At 35.4% G+C, this 23,909-nt stretch overlaps 2 protein-coding genes and 1 long non-coding RNA gene across 6 annotated transcripts; 2 read left to right on the top strand and 1 right to left on the bottom strand.

The window, feature by feature from the left end:
• Window positions 1-5,945: 5,945 nt before the first annotated feature.
• LOC113357608 lies at window positions 5,946-8,879 on the top strand. 3 transcript variants are annotated; one of them, XR_003363727.1, is made up of 5 exons: window positions 5,946-6,024; window positions 6,460-6,509; window positions 7,180-7,251; window positions 7,346-7,713; window positions 8,363-8,879. It is a non-coding gene; the product is annotated as an uncharacterized LOC113357608 (long non-coding RNA). The 3 variants fall into 3 exon arrangements; XR_003363726.1 differs by having other exon boundaries at window positions 5,952-6,056; XR_003363725.1 differs by lacking the exon at window positions 5,946-6,024 and adding an exon at window positions 6,033-6,184.
• A 3,432-nt stretch (window positions 8,880-12,311) lies between these two features.
• LOC113357609 (mechanosensitive ion channel protein 2, chloroplastic-like) lies at window positions 12,312-16,495 on the top strand. Its single transcript, XM_026601051.1, has 13 exons — window positions 12,312-12,599; window positions 12,689-12,751; window positions 12,963-13,117; window positions 13,218-13,341; window positions 13,444-13,541; window positions 13,729-13,842; window positions 13,943-14,003; window positions 14,088-14,237; window positions 14,316-14,426; window positions 14,534-14,701; window positions 14,801-14,914; window positions 15,139-15,195; window positions 15,339-16,495. The coding sequence occupies exons 1-13, from the start codon at window positions 12,504-12,506 to the stop codon at window positions 16,257-16,259; spliced, it is 2,232 nt and encodes a 743-aa protein (XP_026456836.1). The 5' UTR covers window positions 12,312-12,503; the 3' UTR covers window positions 16,260-16,495.
• An 823-nt stretch (window positions 16,496-17,318) lies between these two features.
• On the bottom strand, window positions 17,319-23,555 carry LOC113357610 (probable ubiquitin-like-specific protease 2B). 2 transcript variants are annotated; one of them, XM_026601053.1, is made up of 15 exons: window positions 23,210-23,555; window positions 22,094-22,222; window positions 21,936-21,985; window positions 21,504-21,698; window positions 21,335-21,404; window positions 21,043-21,151; window positions 20,604-20,678; window positions 20,379-20,504; window positions 19,963-20,163; window positions 19,808-19,863; window positions 19,629-19,716; window positions 19,259-19,349; window positions 19,016-19,135; window positions 18,366-18,752; window positions 17,319-18,245 (listed from the first exon to the last, which is right to left on the bottom strand). In XM_026601053.1, the coding sequence occupies exons 1-15, from the start codon at window positions 23,340-23,342 to the stop codon at window positions 17,598-17,600; spliced, it is 2,478 nt and encodes an 825-aa protein (XP_026456838.1). In that variant the 5' UTR covers window positions 23,343-23,555; the 3' UTR covers window positions 17,319-17,597. The 2 variants fall into 2 exon arrangements, with proteins under 2 accessions (XP_026456838.1, XP_026456837.1); XM_026601052.1 differs by having other exon boundaries at window positions 21,335-21,413.
• Between the last annotated feature and the right edge of the window lie 354 nt (window positions 23,556-23,909).

Below are 23,909 nucleotides of genomic sequence, written 5' to 3' on the forward strand. Positions count from 1 at the left end.
GGTTAAATCAAGAGATAGGTATAGAGATGGAGAAAGAGAAGAACTTCTTATTGATAAAGAGGCATCAAAATATTACATACACATAATGTTCTTTATATACATGTAACGGAAAACCTAATCATCTAATGGACCGCACATCCATGGGCCATGGGCCCTATAACACTCCCCCTTGTGCGGTTCAACAATGGAACTCCAGATGTAGTGCTTCACATATAGTGCTTCGAATGTAGTTCTTCAAATGTCGTTGTCTCCTTGATGACTTGTGCCAAAAACAATTTCCTTACTAAAACTTTGACAAGGAAAAACCCGGTGGGATAAAACCTTGGTACAACTCTTCACCTGTAGTACTTCACATGTTGTCTCGTACTTTACATGTAGTTCATCACATGCAATACGATTTTCAAAGATTGACGAGTCTAAGTTAATTGCCTCGTTAAAACTTCGTCAGGAAAAACCATAGGGACAAAACCTGAACTAAAGAAAAAGAGTACAATATTAATAAAACTTAGAACATAGTTGGATGCATATACATTGCCTCATTAAAACCTTGACAATGAAAAACCAAGTGGGATAAAACCTTGATGAAAGGAAAAGAGTACAATGTGACAGATGCAAGTAAAGGTGATCTGTTGCAGATGATCACTTTGATCTGTTGAAGTTGACTAGTTGCTTCGCAACTCCTAAGGCAGAAAATCCTCGTGGGAAAGATAATAGTCTTAGCTGGGAAATTACTTCCCGTGTTTGTTGTTGTCTCATTAAAAACCTTGCCGAGCAACAAAACCTTGTGGGAAAAAGTAACCTCGGTGAAGGTAAAGAGTTCAACACACCATTAGATGCTCCCCTGAAGTCAGACAATTTTCATTAGTCTGCAGTCAAAAGGAGTTTATCACACATTACTTCGGTGACTTGAATGTTTATAAGACCTTGTTGTTGATTCTGGAAGTTACGTTGCTTAATCGACTATCGCGTTTCATTTCTTTGATTCAGATATTTTCAGTAATATCAACACGATCTTTATGTCTTCAACATACAACATACTTGATGTTTGTAAGTGTTGTCTCGCTAAAAAAACTTGTCGAGTAACAAAACCCTTTGGGAAAAAACTATTCTCGATCAAAGGGAAAAATAGTACAACACGACCTCAATTTCGAAGTAAAATATGTCGACATCATATCCTTGGATCCTCCCTGATGTCGACATCTCCCCCTGATTAGTTTCAGAGTTGTTCCATACAGTTCCTTTAGTCATGTACCTTTCGAAACTGAATATCGGTAATGACCTAGAAAATAGTCTACCATATCTCCCCTTGATTACTTTCGTTGGAGAAGAGATTATTGTTCCTTCATGATCAACAACTTTTGGATTGCACTCTCATTAGCATTCCTTTTTATATCTTTGCAGGGATAAAACAAACTCATATCAATCGTTACCTTTGAGTACATGATTACGTTCACTATACCATTCCAATGATGTTGCATTGGCACTGAGCTATATCTAGCTAACAAGTTCACTGAGGATGTAAGATTTAATCGAGTACATTATTATACTAAGTACAAAAATGCGTCTATTGTTCTTAGATATGGGAATTTCATCTCCCAACACATATTCATCATCTTCCTTTAGACGAAATGGTCACTTACTTACATTTGAACCTCGACTAATCATGGGAGTGCTATCAGGATGCATGTCTTTATTAAATTGCCTGACAAATTTAAACATATGCAAACTGGTGGAATAATATAACACAAGCTCCGTATTCGGTCGAGCTTTCCCCAAATTTTTCATCTCAAATTCGGATTTCAAATAACTTTTAAGGTCTCTTATTACATCAAGAGTACCCATCGTGTCTGTATCATCGACATAGATAGCTACAATTCCAAATCAGGAACTTTCTTGTGAATACGCAATGAAAATAACTTACTTGTCTATCCCTTCCAAATCAAATAGTCACTTAGACGGGTATACCACATCCGACTGATTACTTCAATCTATAAGTGAGCGTTATATCTAACTGTAAATGCACCTTGTGGTTTAAAGTCACTTGATTTGGGAAACAAAAGGTTATCAAGTACTTTTGTAAATATCTGATATCTCTTGATTCTTTCAGAGATACGTAACAACCACATACATATGCTGCATTTCAAGTCCTTTTGAAATTACCAAGATAACTAAGTAATGGGACGCCATAACGTTCATTACAAGAGAACAATTCCAGGCTTTCTGAGAAACCTCGCGCCACAAGGCGAGTCTTGATACTTTGAGACTTCATCCTTCCAACTGTGCTCTATGAAAAATAATCATGTATGTCTCATAGGCTTTACACTTGGTTGGTTAGCACTACCACACCAAATACCCGTATATTTGTCAAAGAACTAAGTTCTACCTGGATTGTGTGGGCCAAATATGCTATTTATTTGAAAGTAATCAAAATAAAGCATGGTTCGATCTCATTTTGCTCTACTTCTGGAGCAACTATTTATGGATTATATCATCATTGTGCACGCATGATCCTTCTATTGACTCATATGCATTCTCATAATCCGTCAGAATTTCATTTTTCTCTAGAATCATTTAAAACTTCGGAGCGTCCTCCATTTTGATTCATGGACATATTCAGAGACAATCTTATGAGATGATTTCTGATGATATAAATAAGTTGTGCCTTACTCACCTACTTCCTTTCTAGGTGAGGATTGATCGAACCCAGTGGTATCTTCAACTTCCTTTATGGATCCACGGCCTCAACCACACTTCCACTGAGTATAGTTGCAATACCTTAGTCTATGGTGTATATCTCGTATTGAGGATTTGTAACTTTGCAGATAGGTTTGCAGCTGGTATGTGTGATCTCATCACTTTAGCAACATCAGCGTACATTCTGAAAATGGAATATTCTTTATCACTTCACATTCACATTTGTAGAGTACAAGAATCAATATGAGACATAGTGGGAACACACCACGACAATTCATGTTGTTCCCTTAGAAAATACTTTTTCTTATCTCGCCCTAACGACGGGAAGATTGTCTCATTAAAGTGGTAACCCGCAAATCTAGCGGTAAGAGATCTCCTGCCAAAAGTTTAAAAATGCGAATAATTGTTGGGAACTCATTTCCAATGTAACTACTTAACAGTTTTGAAGACCCATCATAGTACGATGTGGAGTCGTAATGGCACATATATATATTGCAACCAAAAATGCGAAACAACACGAATGTCACGCTTAAATCCAGTTACCAACTGGTACGCAGAAAAGGTTAACTAATATTGGGTTCTAGAAAAAAATTAAGTAAGATGCGTGTAATATTGCATATCCCCAAAGCAATAAAAGAAAGGTTGGTACGCATAACCTATTCCTTAGGCACCATCTGTCACCTTTAATGGTAGCCTTTGCGAGACCATTGGGTATAAGATGCTTGATATTGATCCTATTAAACATGCAATATTCATCAAGTCCCTTTGATGTAAATTCTCTAGCATTAACAAGGGTGGTTAGCCTTTGCACTTTACATTGTGTGATATGTGCTAGTAGTTTTCAAACGCAAATTTCTTGGGAACTATAACTAGTCCAAAATGTCAAAACATTCACCAGATCCATCAGTCACTTTAATGGTCCGCATTCTGCATGAATATTTTTCTAAATTTCACCTTGTTTTCTTTGTAATGATTGTTTACCATTTGCATCTTAGGATGGTCTCAATCCTGTTTTACCGAAGACTTTGTGAAATGAGTGATATGCTTTCTTACTTAAAAGCATAATGGGAAGCATCTAGTAATTTAGAAAACACTTATTGAGAGACATGCCGTAACTTTGCATGCCGTCAATCTTTTTCCCATTTTCGTTCACTCAAATAAACTGATATTTGTATGAGTTGTTTCAAAACAATCATCATGCGACAACCAAAGTTTCTTTATGGTTATGCCCAAAGCCTGTATGAGTCAGTTTTCAACATTTCATCGTCGGAGTTAATATGGATTCACTAATCCAAATATTATAATGAATTACATTGCACTAGATTGACTCATTAGTTTCTATAAAATATATTTCCTTCCAAATATATTAGAAACTATAAAAGATGCAATCAATTACATTCTCATCATTTTGATGTTCCACATGATATCCATTTGCACGGGTTACTTGGGAATTTAACTAGGTGTGATTATCTCTTGGTACATCTAGAGATTCTGCGACGTGTTTGTTCTATCTTGAAAAATAAAAAGAGCAGTGTTGCGCTCGATAAGATATTCAATTGGCCAGGAAAAGTTCTTGTTGCCATTAAAGTTGATGTAAAAAATTGGTTGTTACTATGATACACGTACACATTACATTGTATATACCAACACCTATGACCAGGTGCGTTTCCAACTCTTTTATTTATGATGGGAGCTATAATTACATTTTAGATGATCCCATGTTCAATTGATACCTATAATTTGGTGTCATTACTGCTGGGGAAAAAAATACATTTTTGTCTTATGATATATAAGTCCCTTTTCACATGATGTATATGAGTCATTACGTCTAACCCTTATTACTTCGGGGTACTTTTCATTTTCAATTTTTGCTACATTTTGCTTTATTTTAGAAATTTATTTATCTCAATACGCCAAGAGAATCTCACTACACATGTCAACCACTTACTTTAGGTTGAATATATTAATTAATTCTCTTGTTGTCATACTTCAACATATACCGGTTCATTAGTATTATGGATGAAGTAAAGAAATGAAAATTTTCTGACTCATATAATCTTTTGTGAGTTCTTCCACAAAAATTGGAATACATGTGATTTTATTTGAACGTATGTGTTGAAACAACTAACATATTAATAGTCGAGCTAGTGGATACATTTCAAGAAACCTTCAAATTTTTGGGAAATTATCAAGTATCCAATAATGGTGCTCAAGTACTTCTAAGCCCCAAATGAATACATTGGAATTGAGTTGGTACAACCAATTGAACAAAAAAAAGTAAACATCATTCAAAAATAGCCAATATCATATTCAAGAGAACAAATAATAATAAAACCAAAATTCTTAATGGTCGAGATCAACAGTCATAGTTTAAATTGACCGCCTATGGACTTATCTTAAAAAGAAAATAGAACTAGGCATGTTCTAAAAGAAAATAAATCCATCAGGAATTCAATGTAAAAACCCATATTAGTTTTAGTTACATACCTCGTACATTGGTTCCTACTGTATACATACAGAACTGGGACAACTTCTATCGCGCACGTCCCAAAAAATAAAAGGAACAGAACTGGACAGGATAGCCTGGGTTGGGTCAGCTCACAGAACTGGACAGGATACCCCTGGTAGGAACGGGTCGGGAACAGGATAAACCGGGTTGGGCCCGGAACAGCAACTGGATAGCTGGAACTGGACAGATGGGTCCGGGTTTGATCTGACGGGTTCGGGTTTGGAACAGTTTTCCATACACCGCTTTTCTTTCCTCCTCGCGAACAGATTTCCAGTGACCTAAATCTTCCAAACAAAACGAATTCAATTCAAAATTGAGTAATTTGTAACATTAAATTAGTGACTAAATAGTGTGACTAATTATCCATCCCAATAAAAAATTTACCAAAACAAAAAAGTGAAATAAAATATACGATCCGCGAGTTATAATCCCAAAGGTGTCACTATCCATCCACAAAAAACCCATCAAAACAAAAGTAACACAAAAACCCCAAAAAAACAAAAGTAACACAAGAACCCCAAAGAATTTGATGAAACCAATTTCGAAATTTGGGGTTTTTGTACCAATTTTGAAAAATTTGAGATTTTTGTATCAATTTTGTTTAAGTTAGAGTTTTAATGGATCCCAACATTTGAACGGGGTTTTTGTACCACAAGTTTGATCACCTTGAGTTTTTATGACTAGTTTTGTAAAATATATTCTGGAATATATTTCCCCTCTCTCGCGTATTTTTCTCCCTTTTCTAGATCGTGGACCCAGTAACCACGTATCTATATTCGCAGTTATCTTCCTAAAAAAACCCACCGATAAAAACCAGTAAGGTAAAGATAACATTATTTTCTCTTGGATCGAGGTATGCGGTTCTTCAATAGCTTTCACTTCTTTCCAACTTTTCTTCTACGTCCAAAGAATCGTGAAGCTTCCCAAATTGTACTTCAAAAAATTCTTTTGATTTCGTGAAGCTTTATACCATTTTCTTCTGTAAGATTTGTACTGTTCATATGTTCTTCTTCAAATAATGAGATTCTGTTACTATTTTCTACTCTAATTTGTCAGATAAGTTATCAACACGATTGAGATTTCGTTCAATTGCAGATGAAAAATTATTGTTAGGGTTTTTATACATTATTTTTTAATCATAATTATTCTTCTGCCCTAATCGTATGATTGAGATCTTTTACTATTCTTTTGCCTTTGTAATTTTACTTATTCATGCCCTACTTTTTGTAAATTTACTGCCTTAATTTCTATTGCAGGTTAATGAAATTCGGTACAACGTCAAGGATTTTGGTATCACATCAATCTGGTGAGTTTCATAGTGTCCTGTTAGTTTCAAACTCGTTTTGGTGTTGATTTGTATGATACTGACTAATTTAACTTGTTTGTGCACAAGTTGCTTGATGAATTGCATGAAAGAAATATAATTATTCTATCTGTACGGTTGTTGTGTTTTCTTAATTACTTTTTTTGGTCTAAACATGGATTTCAACGAAGTAAAATCTTAAGAAAAGATCAGAATGATTCTTACCCCACCCGTAATTGTTACCATAAGACAACATTTATCCGAAGTTTGAAGCCATTAGACATGATTTTGTATACAGGATTTTATCACTCCTTGCTTTTTCTTACATGCCACCCCACCACCCTCCTCTAACTTGGTAGCTAGCTTACATACAGTACCAAACAAAAATGTTCACTAACAGGTCAGTCCATAAATAAAAAAATCCATAAACCCATTAGTATAACCAGTTCAGGTGGCAGCTCAAGCAGCTCTTTTTAACCATGAAATGTTATTAGAAATGTCTTTGTTAAGAGTTGTTTTTTGTCTTAGTTCACCCATTACTTGTTATATTGTTCAGGAACAAAGGACCCTTTTATTGGTTGATTTAGGGGTTAATTAATGTCCAAGAATCATTGATTACGGTGTGGTTCACTATTTGTTTTAACTTATTGTATTTGAATTGTTGGACTCTCAGGGAGTCCCAAGGGGTCGTAGGTACAGCTTGAAGCCTCATGTGTCTAGACTATCTGAGCTCCTTGGACTCAAGGTGAGTCTTCCTTAATCCTAACTCCTTAAGTGACCTCGTTAAATGGAATTTGTACCTTGTAAATGTTCTTATTTAGTCTTGGCCCCCTTAACAGGTTGAAATGGCAAAGGGTTGTATCGGGAGAAAGTCCAAGATTTGATTAATGCAATTCGTGTTGGAGGTGTTGTGCTCCTTGAAAATGTGAGATTCTATAAAAGAGAATTGAGAAATGACCCTGAGTTTGCGAGCAATCTAGCATCTATTGCTGACATTTATGTTAATGCTTGTTAATAATAGCACACAAAACTGATTCTTGTGACAACATCCATCATCTCTGTTACAAGGTACAATAGTAGTACAATTAATAATCATTTGTGACAACATCCCATCATCTCTGTTTTCGATTCCTATGCATTTCCCACAGCTGCTATGTTTGATACTACAGTAAACAAAGGCAACTCTTCCTTGGTGGAATCAAAAAAGGTAATGTCTCTTGTGATTTTATGACAATCACCCTATTTTTCTGTTGACATTGTTGCATTAAGTTTTGCGTCACCGTCTAAGATTAAATTATTTGTCAAATTTGTACTTACATGTCGTTTTGCGACCTTTTAACTTCCATTGGTCTTGCTTTAGTAGTGATATCTAAAAGAATGTTGATGCATGTACAACCGAAAAGTCAAATTAGAAGTGGAATTTGAATGGCTTAGGATTGCTGTACATATGGTTAGCCAATCTGTTTCGCGTGTAGATCGTAACTTTTTTGTCTAGAGACCATTACTTATGTTTTCATTAATTTCATTTAATAGATCAATCGACTGTTGATTCAACACACCATGATTCAATTCAACTTTTTCTGCTCTGTCTAAGTAATTATTGTATATGGAGATAACAATTAGTGTCTGCAGTTGGATTTCTTTACTGTCGCTACTATTGCTATTATTTACTACCATTGCTACTAATTCAAAATTAGAATGAACACCATATATTGTTCTTCAACCAGGTACACAGGTAAGTTAACTTCTAAGGTCATATTAAAGATACAAATGGTAATGTCAAGCAGATTGGGACCAAATTTACACATATTACATATGATGACTTGATTATTGATTATGTACTTACTGCATTACAGGTCATGGCACAAAACATATCCAATGATCATCCGACACCCAAGGACCAATCATGGATGATTGTTGCAGTCCTGACTTTGAGTCAAATACTTTTACCAGGAAGGTGGATCCTGCATTGATGCTCAATCTTTCGACAATTTTGGCTGTGAGGATTGTACAAATCAGAATGTGAATGGAAAAGAAGGGAACATACTGGTTACCGGATATGCAGTGAGTGATTTGGAAGGTAAAGTATGTCACCACGGATTTTGTTCCAAAGAATGAGCCAAGGTCTTCATAGAATATGTCTAATGTGTCTAAAATGCTTCTGCACCAATCTAGGACCCTCCTCAAGGTGATGATTGTTTGTATTGGTTGGTTGTAGTTGGGTGATATGAAATAAGAAGCGGTTGTAATCTGTAAAATAAACTTTGATTACTATAGTCACAAATTATTAAGATCAATTCCAAGCGAAGACTTGATGATTTTCAGGACTGTTTGTTAGTTGTTTTTTTTAAGCTTTTACGAGTACTTACGATATATACAAGTTGATATGTTTGAACAAATTTTTTATTAATTTTATTGAAGCACTATGTTTTTTGAACTTGTTCATGTGGATTGGTGTAGGTGTTAATCTTAAAAATATTTCCGATTCAGTGTGGTGAGATGGGATACCCGGCGCGGGTTAAAAATAAATAAATATTTTTTTTTCTTAATTACTGCCCAATATGTTACACTAATATATGTAAGAGATTTGACATACTTTTTAGTGTGATTTAAATTCTAAAGTCGCACTTATTAGTGTGACCACTGACGTGTAACAAAAGAAAAACACCATATTTATTACACTTATATGTGTGACAATAAATAAGAAGTCACACTTGTTTGTGTAACAAAATGTCTGTTTTGGTGTAGTGAAAGGAATCCTCCGTGAAACCGAATCAATTTTTCTCATTTATTGGTGTTCTGGATCCCCATTCGAAGATTATCAATGGGTTCTCTTTGTTTCTGGTTACATGTAAAACCCAAGATTACAAACGATTAGAGATTAATCAAAGTGAGATTATAGAGATTAAGTAAGATTAATCAAAGCGCATACACAATAGATCATAGATTAAAATTAATCAAAGTGACACAATAGATTAGAGATTAAGATTAATCAAAGTGATCCATAATTTTTGATTAAATCAATTTTTCGCAACAGATTTAATATACCCAATGTATATGCTAAAATCAAAAACTGGGAAAAGAAAATAAATCCAATTTATTTGATTAAAAAAATAGATCCAACTTATCTGGGGATGACGATTCCATTGATTCCAACGTAATGTATTTGATTCAAACAACTTGTGTTTATCATCCATTTAGAAGAAAAAAAAAATCAATCGCTCTGCGGTATAGCATCGGACATGATAACGTTTTGTAGTATCAATTGGGTTAAAGCAAGAGATAGGTATTACATACACATAATGTTCTTTATATACATGTAAGGGAAAACCTAATCATCTAATGGACCGCACATCCATGGGCCATGAGCCCTATAACAGGTTGAAATTAAAATAGGTAGATGGTGAGGTTTGATATCTCGAGTTATGTTCATCTTTGATAGGAGTTTGATAAGAGGAACACATTATCAAAATATTAACTTCAAATTTATTTTGTAGAAACTACCATATAGTCCTAGAAATAATATAATAATGTGAGTTTTGTCCTGTTGACCTTGTCAACTGTCTGTTTGGTCCTTTTTTAAAATATATATTATTGTTTGGTCCTAAAAATTATTATTTGGTCCTAGGTAGACAATACGCATGCGAGATGACGTCATCAATGATTTAATTATCTTTTGATAGTGGCAGAAATACCCTTTTTTGATAGTGGCAGAAATACCCTTTTGAGACCATATATATACTCAATTATTAAGAGAGAAGGGAATCAATTTCAGATTTGTTTCCTCTCTCTTCATGTTTTCAGATCTACTTTCTATCTCTGTTTTTTCTTCTTTTTGTTGATGAAGACGACATGATGATGATGATGATGATGAAGACGACGACGATGATGAAAATAATTCATCTTCTTCCGTTTGTCTAGGTTTTTTTGGTTTACAGAGATGGTGAAGATGACGAAGATTTCTGAGTTTCTTTTCTGTTGTTGCTGCTGTTGAAGATTGTTTTGAAGATTGATCTGCTGTTATTGAAGATTTTTCATGGTGATGATGAAGACGATGATGAAAATATTTCTTCTCTTCCGTTGTTTCTAGGGTTTTCGATTTACATAGATGATGAAGACGATGAAGATGACGAAGATTTTTCGAGTTTCTTCTCTGCGGCTACTGCTGTTGAAGTTTGTGCTGAAGATTGATCTACTACTGTCGAAGATTTGTTCTTGTTGTGTGTTCACTTTAAAGAATGAACTCTGTTTTTTTTTTTTCATAATAATGAAGTTTTTGCTCTGTGTTCATTTGAAAGAATGAACTTTTTTTTTCATATTTGATTTGGTTTCGTTTTATTAGGTGTTCATTCGAAAGAATGAACTCTGTTTTTTGTTCATAACAATGGAATTTCTGTTGTGTGTTCATTTGAAAGAATGAACTTTATTTTCATATTTGATTTAGTTTGGCTCTATTAGTTGTGCATTTGAAAGAATGAATTGTGTTTTCATATAGGTTTTATCAGGTCTTCATTTTAAAGAATGAACTCTTGTTTTTGTTCATAATAGTGGAAGTTTTGTTTTGTGTTCATTTGAAAGAATGAACTCTTGTTTTTGTTCATAATAGTGAAAGTTTTGTTGTGTGTTCATTCGAAATAGTGAATTTTTTTTGTCACAATAATGAAGCTTTTTCTCTGTGTTCATTTGAAAGAATGAACTCTGTTTTCACATTTGATTTAGTGTGGTTTTACTAGGTGTTCATTCGAAAGAATGAACTCTGATTTTTGTTCATTATAATGAAGTTTGATTATGTGTTTATTAGAAAGAATGAATTGTGTTATAGGTTTGATTAGTTTTGTTTTTGTTCTCTGTTCATTTGAAAGAATGAATTCTGATTTTTTATTATACTAATGACGTTTGATTAGTTGTGCATTTGAAAAAATGAACTATGTTTTTTTGTTCATAAGAACGAATTTTTTGTTGTGCATTCCTTTTTAAGAATTAACTCTGGCGCAGATTTGTTGATGTCATAGTTCATTTCATTTCTTTTATTTTTTAAGTAGAAAGTTCTTGTTATGCAGTATTGAATATAATGAAGTGTATATTTTTCAAGAAAAACATGATAGTTCATCAAACAAAATAAATTGCTACAAGAAAATAAATAGGAAATCGACGCAGAAAAGTATTTTTGCCCATTCTATATTTTCAAGTTATAGATCAATCAGAAAACGTTATTTCCAACTGAACCAAACAATCTTAGGACCACCTAAAAAATGACCACACGATAATTCCCCATTTATTTTTCGTTTGAACTTTCCTCAATTACAATTCCAACATAAAACTCCTAAGACTTTTAGTTGTTGGCTCCTCGATAATTCAAGTTCAACCAAGTCAGATTCCTATAATCGGCAAGCAAATCAATCCTAGTTCTCTTCCAAACCTAAAGGGCTAAAGGTCGTCTCCGTTTGTGTATCCCCTATCTTATCTTCTTCATTTTGTCCACGTAATCGATAGTTACTCAAATACCCTTGGGTAAAGTTCCGGCACCAAGGATAATCGAGGTCCACGTGCGTCAAATCTAAATTCAACTTCTGGGTTTCATCTATGTGTACGGTAGCAAAATCATTGCAACATCAAACTTTTTATCGCAGAATATCATAATTCAACTCTTAAATATATCTAACCATTTCCGAAGTGCTTCTCATTTATGTTTTCACGTGCCAGCTTACAAGACATGCGACATCTGGTTACTGTTTTTCTTACTGCGGATGTAACAAACTAGTCTTGAATAGTTACCCACTCTACCCAACTTTATCATCATCATAATATTTTCACACCACTGGTCTTGAATCTCTTGACTAGTGTTCTTTCTTTCTAAGCAACTTAACATACGATTTTTTCTTTTAAATCAGGGTTTTCAACAAATTTAGCTATTTTGATTTATAACTCCTTGTAGTCTAATGATATTGTGTTGTTACTAGTGAATTTAATTTTTTTTTTATATTTTAATCAATTGTTATGTTTCAATTGCTTGCTGTTTCTACTTCTTTCCAGTTCTCCCATGATTTGGAAATTCACAAGTATCATGGATATACTAACAACAACGTATACAAGGTATCAGGGTTCGTTTCATTTCATTTTGGATTTTGCTTTCTCTGATTGATTTTAACCCTATCTTTCTCTCATATCTCGTCGAATCCCAGAGTGTGGTGGGAAGAGGTGGATTGAATTTTTCAAAGGTTTCCTCACTTTCATCAGCCGATACGGTAATACCAATTTCTTTTTAGTTGTAAGTAATGCTATGTTTATGCATGTCAAGGCAATTTAGTTTTTTGGGTAATAAAGAATACCTAACAAATCCTCCATACAACAATTTTCTTTTTTTTATTAGAATATACGTATCCCTATATTAAATATGCCGCCATCAATTGTATATACTTTGTTCAAGACTATGACACGAATTTTTGTTTGAACCAGCACTTGGATGATTTTGGTCTTCATCCTTTAGATACTAAACACAAACCCTTACGTTTTGCACCTTCAAAGTACAATATTTTCGTGTGCCGATCTTCCCTAGTGCCTGGGTTAGAGAATGCGCCGATTCTAAAAACTGCTGTTACAGCTCTAACAAGGTATTTCTTTCTTTGATGCTTGTTTTTTAATATGTGTGTGTATTGATATCATGTTTGTTTTCCTACCTCTTTTTTCTTAAACTTAATTATTCAACCACAGATTGTATGGTTCTTCAACTGGAAATCGGTGGTTGATTCAATTGGCTCCTGCAGTTGGTATCATTGCCTTTGCTTTTTATTTTCTGGAGCCACTCTTGAGATATAGCAGGAACTTTGTCCTCCATGTATAAATCTCTACTATCTATACAGTCATGAGTTTTTACTATTACCTGTTACCATCTTAACACCTTTTTAGGCTCACATTGTTCTTTTGATACTTTGTGCAGAAGAGTGATAATACTTGGAAAAAGAGTAGCACACATTACGTTATGACCTCTTATCTTCAACCTTTGCTGCTCTGGGTTGGAGCTTCACTTGTATGCAGGTGTTCTAACATTGTCTTTTCAAATGGAAAGAATGAAGTATTCGGTGCTTTTTTGGCACAAAAAAGTTAATCAAGTTATTCACATGTTATCGTGTCACTTCTTGTAGGACGCTGGATCCATTAGTTCTGCCAACGGCACAAAAAAGTTAATCAAGTTATTCACATGTTATCGTGTCACTTCTTGTAGGACGCTGGATCCATTAGTTCTGCCAACAGTTGCTAGCCAAGCTGTAAAACACCGTCTTTTGATTTTTGTGAGATCTTTATCGACAGTATTGGCTGTTGCATATTGTCTATCAAGGTGGTTGGATTTATGACTCGTAGAAGATAATAATCAATACGTTTGTATTTTTTGACGGGTTGATGTATGTTGTTAAACATACTTACTTTTCTCAATGCAGCTTCATCCAACAAACACAAAAATTATTTGGGGAGACAAATGACTCGAATGAGTCAAGAAATGTATGTCCTTATGGTGGTGTCACCAATTTAAGATGATTTAGACATTCGTCAATTTCTCATAACTTATTTCTTAATTTTTTTCAGATGGGTTTCCAGTTTGCTGGGAAAGCTATATATAGTGCAGTATGGGTTGCCTCTGTTTCCTTATTCATTGAATTGCTCGGCTTCTCTACCCAGAAATGGCTTACTGCTGGGGGTCTTGGTACTGTATTGTTGACACTCGCTGGCCGAGAGGTAAATTAAGTTACTAGTTTTGAGTATACAAGGATCTTCAGCTGACTCCGAATGATAGATACTTCCCAATGTGCTCAGATATTCACAAACTTCCTCTCGAGTGTGATGATCCATGCAACACGACCATTCGTTCTGAACGAATGGATCCAAACCAAGATTCAAGGATATGAAGTTTCTGGAACTGTTGAGGTTTGTTTTGTTTTTCTGTTTTCTCCGATGACACATCTTAGAAGTCAACACTTGCATATTTGAAGGTGATATTAAGCATTATTAATTTGCAGTTCTAATGGTTTTAGCATGTAGGTTGGTGGTCACCGACAATTATAAGGGGGGACGACCGTGAAGCAGTTCATATTCCAAACCACAAGTTTACTGTGAGCGTTGTAAGAAATCTCAGTCAGAAGACTCACTGGCGTATCAAAACCCACCTTGCCATTAGTCACCTGGATGTCAAAAAGATAAATGTGAGAAAGCATAGTTTCGATTCATCTTCCTATGTAAGAACCAGAGATGCCCTTCCACTCCGAGAAAAACTTGTTTAATATAATTGTTTTTGCACGTAGATTATTGTAGCAGATATGCGTAAGGTCTTAGCCAAAAATCCTCAAGTAGAGCATAAGAAATTACATAGAAGAGTGTTCCTCGACAATGTTAATGCAGAAAATCAGGCTCTATTGGTAAGCTTCTATTCCGGAGTTTCTTAATGATTGAGATTTTCCATTGCCTTTTTCTTTAGTTCATACAGGTAACATTGTTGTCTCCCAAGAAAATTTTAGTAATCGTGGTTATCAATCTCTTCTTGATTTGGCTCACTAATAATAGGACATATCATCTTTCTTTAAAACTGGTGTTTATCAAATTTTACATCTAAACCAACTCATTTGCTTGGCTTGAGTTACAGATTCTAGTTTCCTGCTTCGTGAAGACGTCACATTTTGAAGAGTACCTGTGTGTGAAGGTAAGTTATAAAGGTTTACATTTTACTCTCTAATTTCAAGTAATCTACAGAAAACCGTGTATATGGGGTTTCATTTTGTAGATTTTAATAAGGTAGTGAATTAAATCTCTCTCTAAAATTAGTCAATTTTGGGTGATTATTAGGAAGCTATATTACTGGATCTTCTCAGAGTTGTTAGCCATCACCGAGCGCGTCTTGCGACTCCCATTCGTACAGTTCACAAAATGTATAAGGATGCTGACATGGACACCATTCCTTATTCGGAGACGATCTTTACTCGTACCAGACCTTCTACTGTCGATCGTCCATACCTACTTATTGAACCTTCAGTTAAAGTCAATGGTGATGAAAAACCGAAAGCTCAAGCTCGCCCATTACATATAGCAGGGGAAGAAGAAGAGGTTATTGCTGCAGAAACTCCCGTGTCTATGACTAGGAATGCAGATATTAAGGTCCCAATCGTGGCAGACAACAAGGTAGATGACAGAATTACATCAATGCCATCTGACTCTAAAGTAAGTAGCAATCTCACGGATAAATCCTCCAGCTCCACAGCTGACTCAAAACCATCAATGCATGACCTGAAGACAAGTTCTAAGGGTGTTGTTCCATCATCATCATCAGAAAGTAAAATCTTATCACCATCTAAGGTTAAAGAAAACTCCAACAAGCATCCTAGTGTGACTGAAACTGTGAAAACGGGGAGAACATCACCAGGATCACAAGTAGATGGTCAAGTCTCAATGGATCTGGATTCTAAAGAATCAGGTGATTCTACAACCTTGGTTAACTCGGTTGACAAGCAAGAATGTGAGAAAGTGCCAGTCGCCCCGCCATCTAGACCTAGTCTAGAAGAAAATATGGTACTTGGGGTTGCACTAGATGACTCAAGGCAGATGCTACCGATTGAGGAAGAAATGGAAAGTTCATCTCAGAAAGCTGCAAATGCTAAGGAATTGGCAGCTTCTGTCACTGGTAACGATTCTTCATCCGCTGGGAAGGACAAAAATGTTGGTAATCCCCCAACCGTATCTGGCGGTGATCAGAGAGATCAAGAAAGATAGACAACCGTATCAGGTGGCTTTAAGTAGTTTTATATATATGTTGACAGAGGAATGAATTTCTGATCAAAAAAAAAAAAAGACAGGAAATGAATTTAAGAAATTGCATAGAGCTGTGTTTTTTTGTAAGCTTGTAGAATGCAGTTTGTATACTTTCTTATATAAAAGTAAGAATGTAAATATAATTACATGGCAGTAGAATCAAATTTAATACTCCCTCCGATCACTTTTGGTAGTTACACAATTTTAAAGGAAAAGACGAGAGATCAATGTTTCACTAGTACTTTTTATTTTTTGTATCCTTATGTATTAAGAGTTGGAATATATAATATAAAAATAAAAAGTCTCACAAGAGCGCGGATGAGAAGATTTTAGATTTACCCGTTTTGCTCCCACTGAGGGACGATCAAACTTGGAAAGACGGATTGACAAATGGGCAAATTTCTTGGTTTGCCCACTGCGCCCGAAACAGAACCACGCGTTTCATTTGGTGTTGCGCGGCTGAACTTCAATCACCAGCAATTGAACCTTTACCCGTGCATCATAACTTAAACCGCTAGTGTTTCGTTCTCAGTTTTGCGGCGCTAGCTGAGCCGCCCATCGGATATATCCAAATGGCTAAATCCAACCGCTCTCTTTGAATTGTTCATATATATACACTCATTGTTCATTCTGTCACACCTTCTTTACGAAATCTCATACCATCCCTGATCTATAAGAAGAATTCCTAATATCCATTTTTGTATCAAACATGGCAAGCTGTTCGCAACCATCACAACCAAAATCCACTAGAATTTGTGGTGCCAAGTTTACTGTGGATGACGATGAATCAATTTGTAAAAATCATGTACACTTCACAGAAGATAATATCAAGGGATAATTATTCTTATGATCCTAAAAAAATATGGGTCTTACTCTCTTAGTCATCGGGTCCATAGAAATATCAATGTAACCAATTGAAAGTTAATTTACCGTGAGTCCGTAACTCAGAATCTGGAGCTGCCTCGGACTCATCATTTTTGATCCGGAATTTGGAGCAGACGGGGGTGAAGAACTAAAGCGTGCAAGAACCGGAACATGTTTAGATTTCTGACAAAATGGGAGTTAATTAAGTACACATTACAATGGCCAACGTTGTTTTATAGTAGAGAGCCCCCAGCAAGAAATATTCACAACATGGTCAGGTAAAAACACAAGGTATGAAAATTTCACTGCACGGTGCAGGCAAAACACGTAGAAAAAAATGAATACTACTGAACTACCCAACCATGTATATTCAGAAATTGGCATCTTCGTGTGAGAAATAAACACATTCTGGACATGAATCTGGTGAACCATTTTTTAGCCTTCACTAGAAAGCATAAGCCTTGGCCTCTTAGCAATATGATTATGTTCATCTAGTTCTGATTTTATATCATCTTCTATTAGTTGCACATCTTGATGGTCTTCACTTACTCCAGATCTTGCACCACCGCCATTTAATTGCAAGTCATCTCCTGGAGGATTTCTTTTTTCACTTAAAAAATTCTTCTCTTCACGGGATATGACAGCTGGAGAGCTGCCTTTGCAAGAGAGATATTCTTCGTTCTCAAATACGTTAGTGTTACTTTCCATTCCTTGGGATCCTTCAACCATAAAATTATTTGCCTTATCAGTGCCGCAAGAACCATAAACATTTTCTTGGAAGGCATTTGCTTCCTCTGTTTGTTCTTGCTGACTTTGTGGTGCGATTTCTCTGCTTAAGGAGAGCATATCAAACCTTACTTCAGATGAATCCTGGTACCCAAAGCTGGATGCAGGAGGGATTGAGTTATCATTATGTTCTTCAAGGTGCAAGGAGAAGCCACCTAGATTACATAATTGCTCTGCTTCTACAACAGTTTTCGACACGTACGAGGTTGAACAAGTTTCAAATGTCAGTTCACCTGGTTCCCAGTCACCTGCTGTACCTGATAGTGAAGTAATTCCCTCTTGGGATTCTTCTCCTTCCTATTTATTTACAAACAAGAAATTCATTAAATGAAATGCTACTAAATCTCGATGATGCCGAAATTTGAGATGATCGTAAAGGAACAGAAAGCTCGGTACGGGAAAAGGATAAAATTTTACCTCTATTGGTGACATACCATACTTTGATGTGTGAGGAACTGAATGCTGATCAAAGGCCCGATACTGCTCATGTGGAAATGTTTCAGCTGTACTTCCTGGCTCAAAAAACTCCCTGTAAACCGATCCTTGATCGTTGCCAAATTGAACATCATTTGTAGGTGTTCTTTCCAAAAGATTCATTTCAATGCCTGGTTCCACGGCAGGTAAAAATGAATTATTATCACCAATCCCGGACAAACTGCTCCTCCCAGAAAGAAATGCTAGTCCATCACTAGAAGCAGGTTCAGGGGTTACAGGAGAATGATCATCAACAAGTTCCTGGATTAATTTCTTCATACGAGCACGCTTAAGAGAAGCTTCAGAAGGTGGAAACCAGTCGACGTTAAGCTGGAAGGACAAGTTCATACATCTAGTTTTTAAAAAGCATTATATACAATAAATACTAAAATTAAGCATAAAATAAAAAATATCCAGAACAACTAGTTCAATGGTTTTGGGATCGAGTGAAATTTCTATGATACGATTCAGAATCAGGGACGTACTGACACAAGAGAAGACGTTTGGAGGGTGTATAAGTGGGTGTGTATAATTTGAACTCTAAGAACAACAGAACTTAGTAAACAGTTCACACAAACAAGAACATCACTTACGAAATTGGAAGACTTTAGTATATTTAAGGGGCTGAAGCTATTTGGAGCATCTTCCAGAAAACATTCCACATAGTGTAGCAAGAAGAGACCACAATCAAACGAGTTCTCCTGCTGCGGCAGCTGGAGTACAGTAGGTATCAGGATGTTATGAGATTTTTGCTATTTATCCTCTCACTAGAAAATTTAAAAGCATTTAAACAAATTACATTAAAATAGATCTGGACTTGAGGTAACCAAAAATACCTCGAGATTGATAAACCGTAAATTTAGGAACTTGAATAATAGATCTTCAGATGATTCTGCTTGCCTCTCTTTCCACTCCTCCCATAAGTAACTGCACACTCAATTTAGAAAAAATATAAAGATAATTACGCATTCTTTCGAAGGTAAGATCACGCGACACACGGTACCTCAGAATATAATATCGGTCGTCATTTAAAACTAAAACAAAAATGTTTGGCAAGAGGACATTCCATAACTACCGAACAGTTTACATTCTTCATTTGAAAAGGGAGCAAGACATAAAAGCCATATGAAAAAGTATTTACACCTTATTGGTATTTCAACTTGCAATCTAAGTCATATCTGATGGTGAAAGTTTAAGGTTACAGACCTCTGAATCAGATTTTGGAGACCTTTATGACTTCCTTTGATAGAATCCATATGCAGTATGCAGGGCATTTTGTGGGAGTCATCAGTTTCTTCACCCGGAAACATCAAGCAAAGATGAATAAATGAAGAAAATATGAACCCAGTGTGTTACAGAATATATATCAAGTGCATAAGAATTACCTTTAGATTTAGCCACTTCCCCAAGATGGCAAAGGACAATCAAACTCCAATGAAGACTGTCAAAAAAGGTAAATGACCATCATTCAACACACATGTAGGAATAGGAAGAAAAAAACAGTTTTAAACAAGCAAAATTTTGATGGTTGAACACTTACTTAAAATTTACAGGAATGAAAATGTAATCCTTTCCAAAAAGATTCACTTTTCTTGTCCATTTCCGAACACGTAAAAAAGCTGCCCTGCCTTTCGAAGCACTAGATGGATCTTTGTCCAAATCAGCTAGCTTCCGAAAGAAAAAACTATTGAAAAAGTGGAACTTATGCTGGTTCTCAGGTTGGATCTTATTCTTCAGATATCTGCCAGTCATTTAGAATTGTAATAGTGTCTTTAGAGTCTTGTCAGTAGTTTATAAACATAAGAAACTCTATGCACACTCCAAAAACAAAAACAAAAACAAAAAAAAAACTGGTGTGTGCTGGCTAATATTTAAATAAATAGGCTAAGGGATAGAGCTTTAATTAAACAAGATAACAACTCCACAAAAAGAAAATGTGTGTTCACTTCAACTTACTTAATATAGAAGTCAATGAGAGTATCATTGATGAAAGTCTCTGGTTCTAATAGATCAACATCTCTCTTACTTATAGAAACAGCATCAGGGTCGCCCTTTGGATAGATGACATCTTCAAAATGCTTTCTGAGAGTTCAAAAAACAGTGACACTGACTAAATATGTGTATGTTTTAACAACAATCTGACAGTTCAAAGAAAAATATAAACTGTATTGATTTACTCACTCGTGTAAATAGCGCTCCAAAGAGAATGTGCTGTTTTGACCCATATAGTTGCCTTCTAACCTTGCCATTCCGTTGCTGAGAGCACAATTGTGTGATAATATCTCTTTCAGTGCAAATAATTGCTAACATAGAAAAGAAGAAGAAACAACTGAATACCTAAATGCTCATGTACAAACCCAATTCCACATACCATCTACAAAACTCCAGTCCAATTCAAAATCGACTTTACAAACTAAAGCCAGCTTTCAATCTGTTGTCGAGCGCTTATACCATTGGTCTTAATGTGTCACATTGGTCATTGGTGTCCTCTATATCTTACACTAACACATTAAATGGGCAAGAAATATCCTATTTCCACCTCAACTTTTTGAGGACATAATATACTAACAAACTTGGACAATCTTTGTATGTTGGCTAATATTAAAACAAAAGCACTTACCCTGCCACTTCATACCATACCGCCTTGTATCTTGCATTCAGTGACGTGATTTTGTTCTGCTTCCGAGCCCACCGATCATCATAAATTGCGAAGTTTAATACAACAACATCTACAGAAAACATAAAACAATGGTAGCCAAAGTTACTCACAAAAAGGATAGATCTTGTGTGTAAGTACAATGGATGAAAACTAAGCTAGATCACTGATAAGAATCAAGCATACAAGTTTGTTGATGTAGCAATCAGTCAAGTTGTCTAAACACACTGAAACTTTGTGCAGAGTGTACACTGACCTGGAGGCCCATGTGAATCTCCCACTACAGTAGTTTCTCTTACATGGAGCTTAACTAGAGCTGTATCAACCTGAACACACTAAACAGATGTTAGCAAATGTTTTGCAGCCGAAGCCGCAGTCGCGTCCACATATAGCATTAAAAAGCTAGGAAGAGTGGTGGAACCCACCATACCACACCACTTGGACTCAATACGAGTGACATCATAAATTGACCATTCTGATCTAAAACATTCCTTCTCTCCAAGTGCATTTGTACCCTCGAGCGTAACACCACTACTGGAAAAAATCAGCGAGGATTCTGTACAATATTTGTCCCTAAATGTAATATAATCAGGGGAAACAACTACCACATCCACTGATTCCTGCCATAACACCAAGATGGAGGAGCAGTTAAAGATGAGGAATTTATATATAAAAAAGAATCAGATCTTTAGCCTACAACCTCTATAAACACTGCCGATTTATTTTAAAACAGCTGGATATAATCTCAGGATCAAGACTCAGTCTAAGGCTTTATCTCAGAAAACCATCTCTGGGCATCTTTTTAATGCCAATTTTAAGGCAATACTTCAAAAAAAAGATGGTAAAAATGCACTTACCAATTCCAGACCATCAGAAAAAGAATGAGACGCTGGATCTTCTAAATAACCTGAATTTATATACACCACAAAAGGATAATGAGGTAAAATTTACAGGGATACCACTCTGCAATTGTACTATTAAATACATATTGAAATCTAACTTCTGAGAAAATAACCTTCGTTTTCGCCAAGATCAGAAGAAGAAGGTGATGATGGAGAGCTTGAATCACCTTCATCTGAGAAGTCATTGGCTTGCGCATCAATGTCATCCATATTCCTTGGTTGAAAATCAGCTTCATTAGAAACTACAAAGAGAGAACTTAAATTATTCTATAGTGATAGAGTATTACATATAATACAATTTTCTTCCCATGAACGACCTAAGTGATAAAGAAAAAACAGTCACCTGGCAGGATGAGATAATCCATATTCCATAAACACATAGTACTAAAATACGAGAGATATATAAATAAATAGCGACGTCAGATTTTGATAACAACCACATATCCTACAAGCGAGCAAACAAATACCAATTTTTTCTTGCATTGCTCCAAAAGTGCGAAAATATGAGGCTGCTTCTTACAAAAATTCGGCTGAAGTCTCTGAATCAATTCAGATAACACTTTGGGATGGAGTTAAAAGAAGAAGAAAAAAAAGGTAGAGGTTGAGGTTGAGGTAATGGTTGCGGGATATCATCCCCTGCCTATAGATGAACTATTTGGATTGAGAGAGACAACATAATTTTCAGAGTAAATATTGCTCCATCTATAGGATCGTCATTGCTGTCAAATGCATAATGCATAAGTGGACTGTAAGTACTGCCTTTGCTAATTGCTCCTTGAGTTGCTACTATCTTAGTGTCAGCTCTCATTTTAAATTTAATTTGCTCTTTCGATAATAAAGAAAACTGCATTCCCTAGAAGCTTAAATTATTTGAGTGGAGCCAAAATGTAGGAATTCTACGTTCCAAGTAGAAATGATCACACACCCATCACTAACAACATTTGGTTATGCCAAAATAGCTACAAGCAATAAGTAAGGTTTACCACTGATCCTAAGCTACCTTATATATAGTCTGAAAACCATAACAGTTAGCAAGATAAGAAAGAAATAGTACTTCCTCAACCACTTAACTCTATATTCTCCGCATGTACACTTAACCTAATTAAATTAACAAATCTAACATTTTCCCCAATTTATAAACTGTGAACAAACTTAACCTAATTACAAACATTTAAAAAACTGAAATTTCCCCCTCCCCCCAAAAAAAGGTTTCTGTAAAAAGGACTTACCGGGTTGAAGGTACAACGAAGCAGGATTACTAGTGAATTTATCGACGAATTTTTCAGAGACCAATTCAACAGCTTCATCATCAGTATTAAATTCAAAAGCGTCGAATTTTTCATTATCTGAGTTTTCTTCCATTGCGCACAAAAATTGAGACACCAAAAAACCAGTCACTACTGAGTAATTGGAGCTAGCTAGGGTTTAAGTTGTAATGATAGTAAAAAATAATCACAAGATCTGAAACATCCTCGACGATTAGAAGAAGAAGGGGGGAAAAAAAAAGTCTTCACGGTTTAGGGAAATCGCGTTGAAGTTTAAAAAGATGCCCTAGATTTTGGAGAAGCAATGGGAAAAAATGGAAAATGTCAATATCATCCTATATTGAGTGATGCAATATATTCACAAGAAGATGTGAATTAATGATAATGAATGAGGGTATTTTAGGCTTTGAAAGTGAGGTTTCAATTTCAGATAGCTTTCGGTTGGAAGTGTCTCGACTCAATTAAACGGGGGAAATACGGTTCAGTCCAAAAATCAGTCCAAAAGTATGGTTTAGTCCGGTCCGAATCAACTACGTACAAATTAGTCCAAATATACGGAAAGTACATTAATAGCTTTACTTTACAATTTAGTCTAAATGTTTGCATTTTAGTCCAGAATTACTCATGATGATGCCAACAATTTTCAACAATATATAGATAGTTA

The sequence above is a fragment of the Papaver somniferum genome, chromosome 3 (assembly GCF_003573695.1).
Source record: "Papaver somniferum cultivar HN1 chromosome 3, ASM357369v1, whole genome shotgun sequence".
Taxonomy (NCBI): Eukaryota; Viridiplantae; Streptophyta; class Magnoliopsida; order Ranunculales; family Papaveraceae; genus Papaver; species Papaver somniferum.

Coding starts and splice junctions, on each gene's coding strand:
- LOC113357609 (XM_026601051.1), top strand. CDS start 12,504: ATGTTTCAATTGCTTGCTGTTTCTACTTCTTTCCAGTTCTCCCATGAT. Junction 12,752..12,962: donor CACTTTCATCAGCCGATACG/GTAATACCAATT, acceptor TGTTTGAACCAG/CACTTGGATGATTTTGGTCT. Junction 13,542..13,728: donor GGAGCTTCACTTGTATGCAG/GTGTTCTAACAT, acceptor CACTTCTTGTAG/GACGCTGGATCCATTAGTTC.
- LOC113357610 (XM_026601052.1), bottom strand. CDS start 23,342: ATGGAAGAAAACTCAGATAATGAAAAATTCGACGCTTTTGAATTTAAT. Junction 21,414..21,503: donor AGTCCAAGTGGTGTGGTATG/GTGGGTTCCACC, acceptor ACATCTGTTTAG/TGTGTTCAGGTTGATACAGC. Junction 21,152..21,334: donor AGATTCACATGGGCCTCCAG/GTCAGTGTACAC, acceptor TGTTTTCTGTAG/ATGTTGTTGTATTAAACTTC.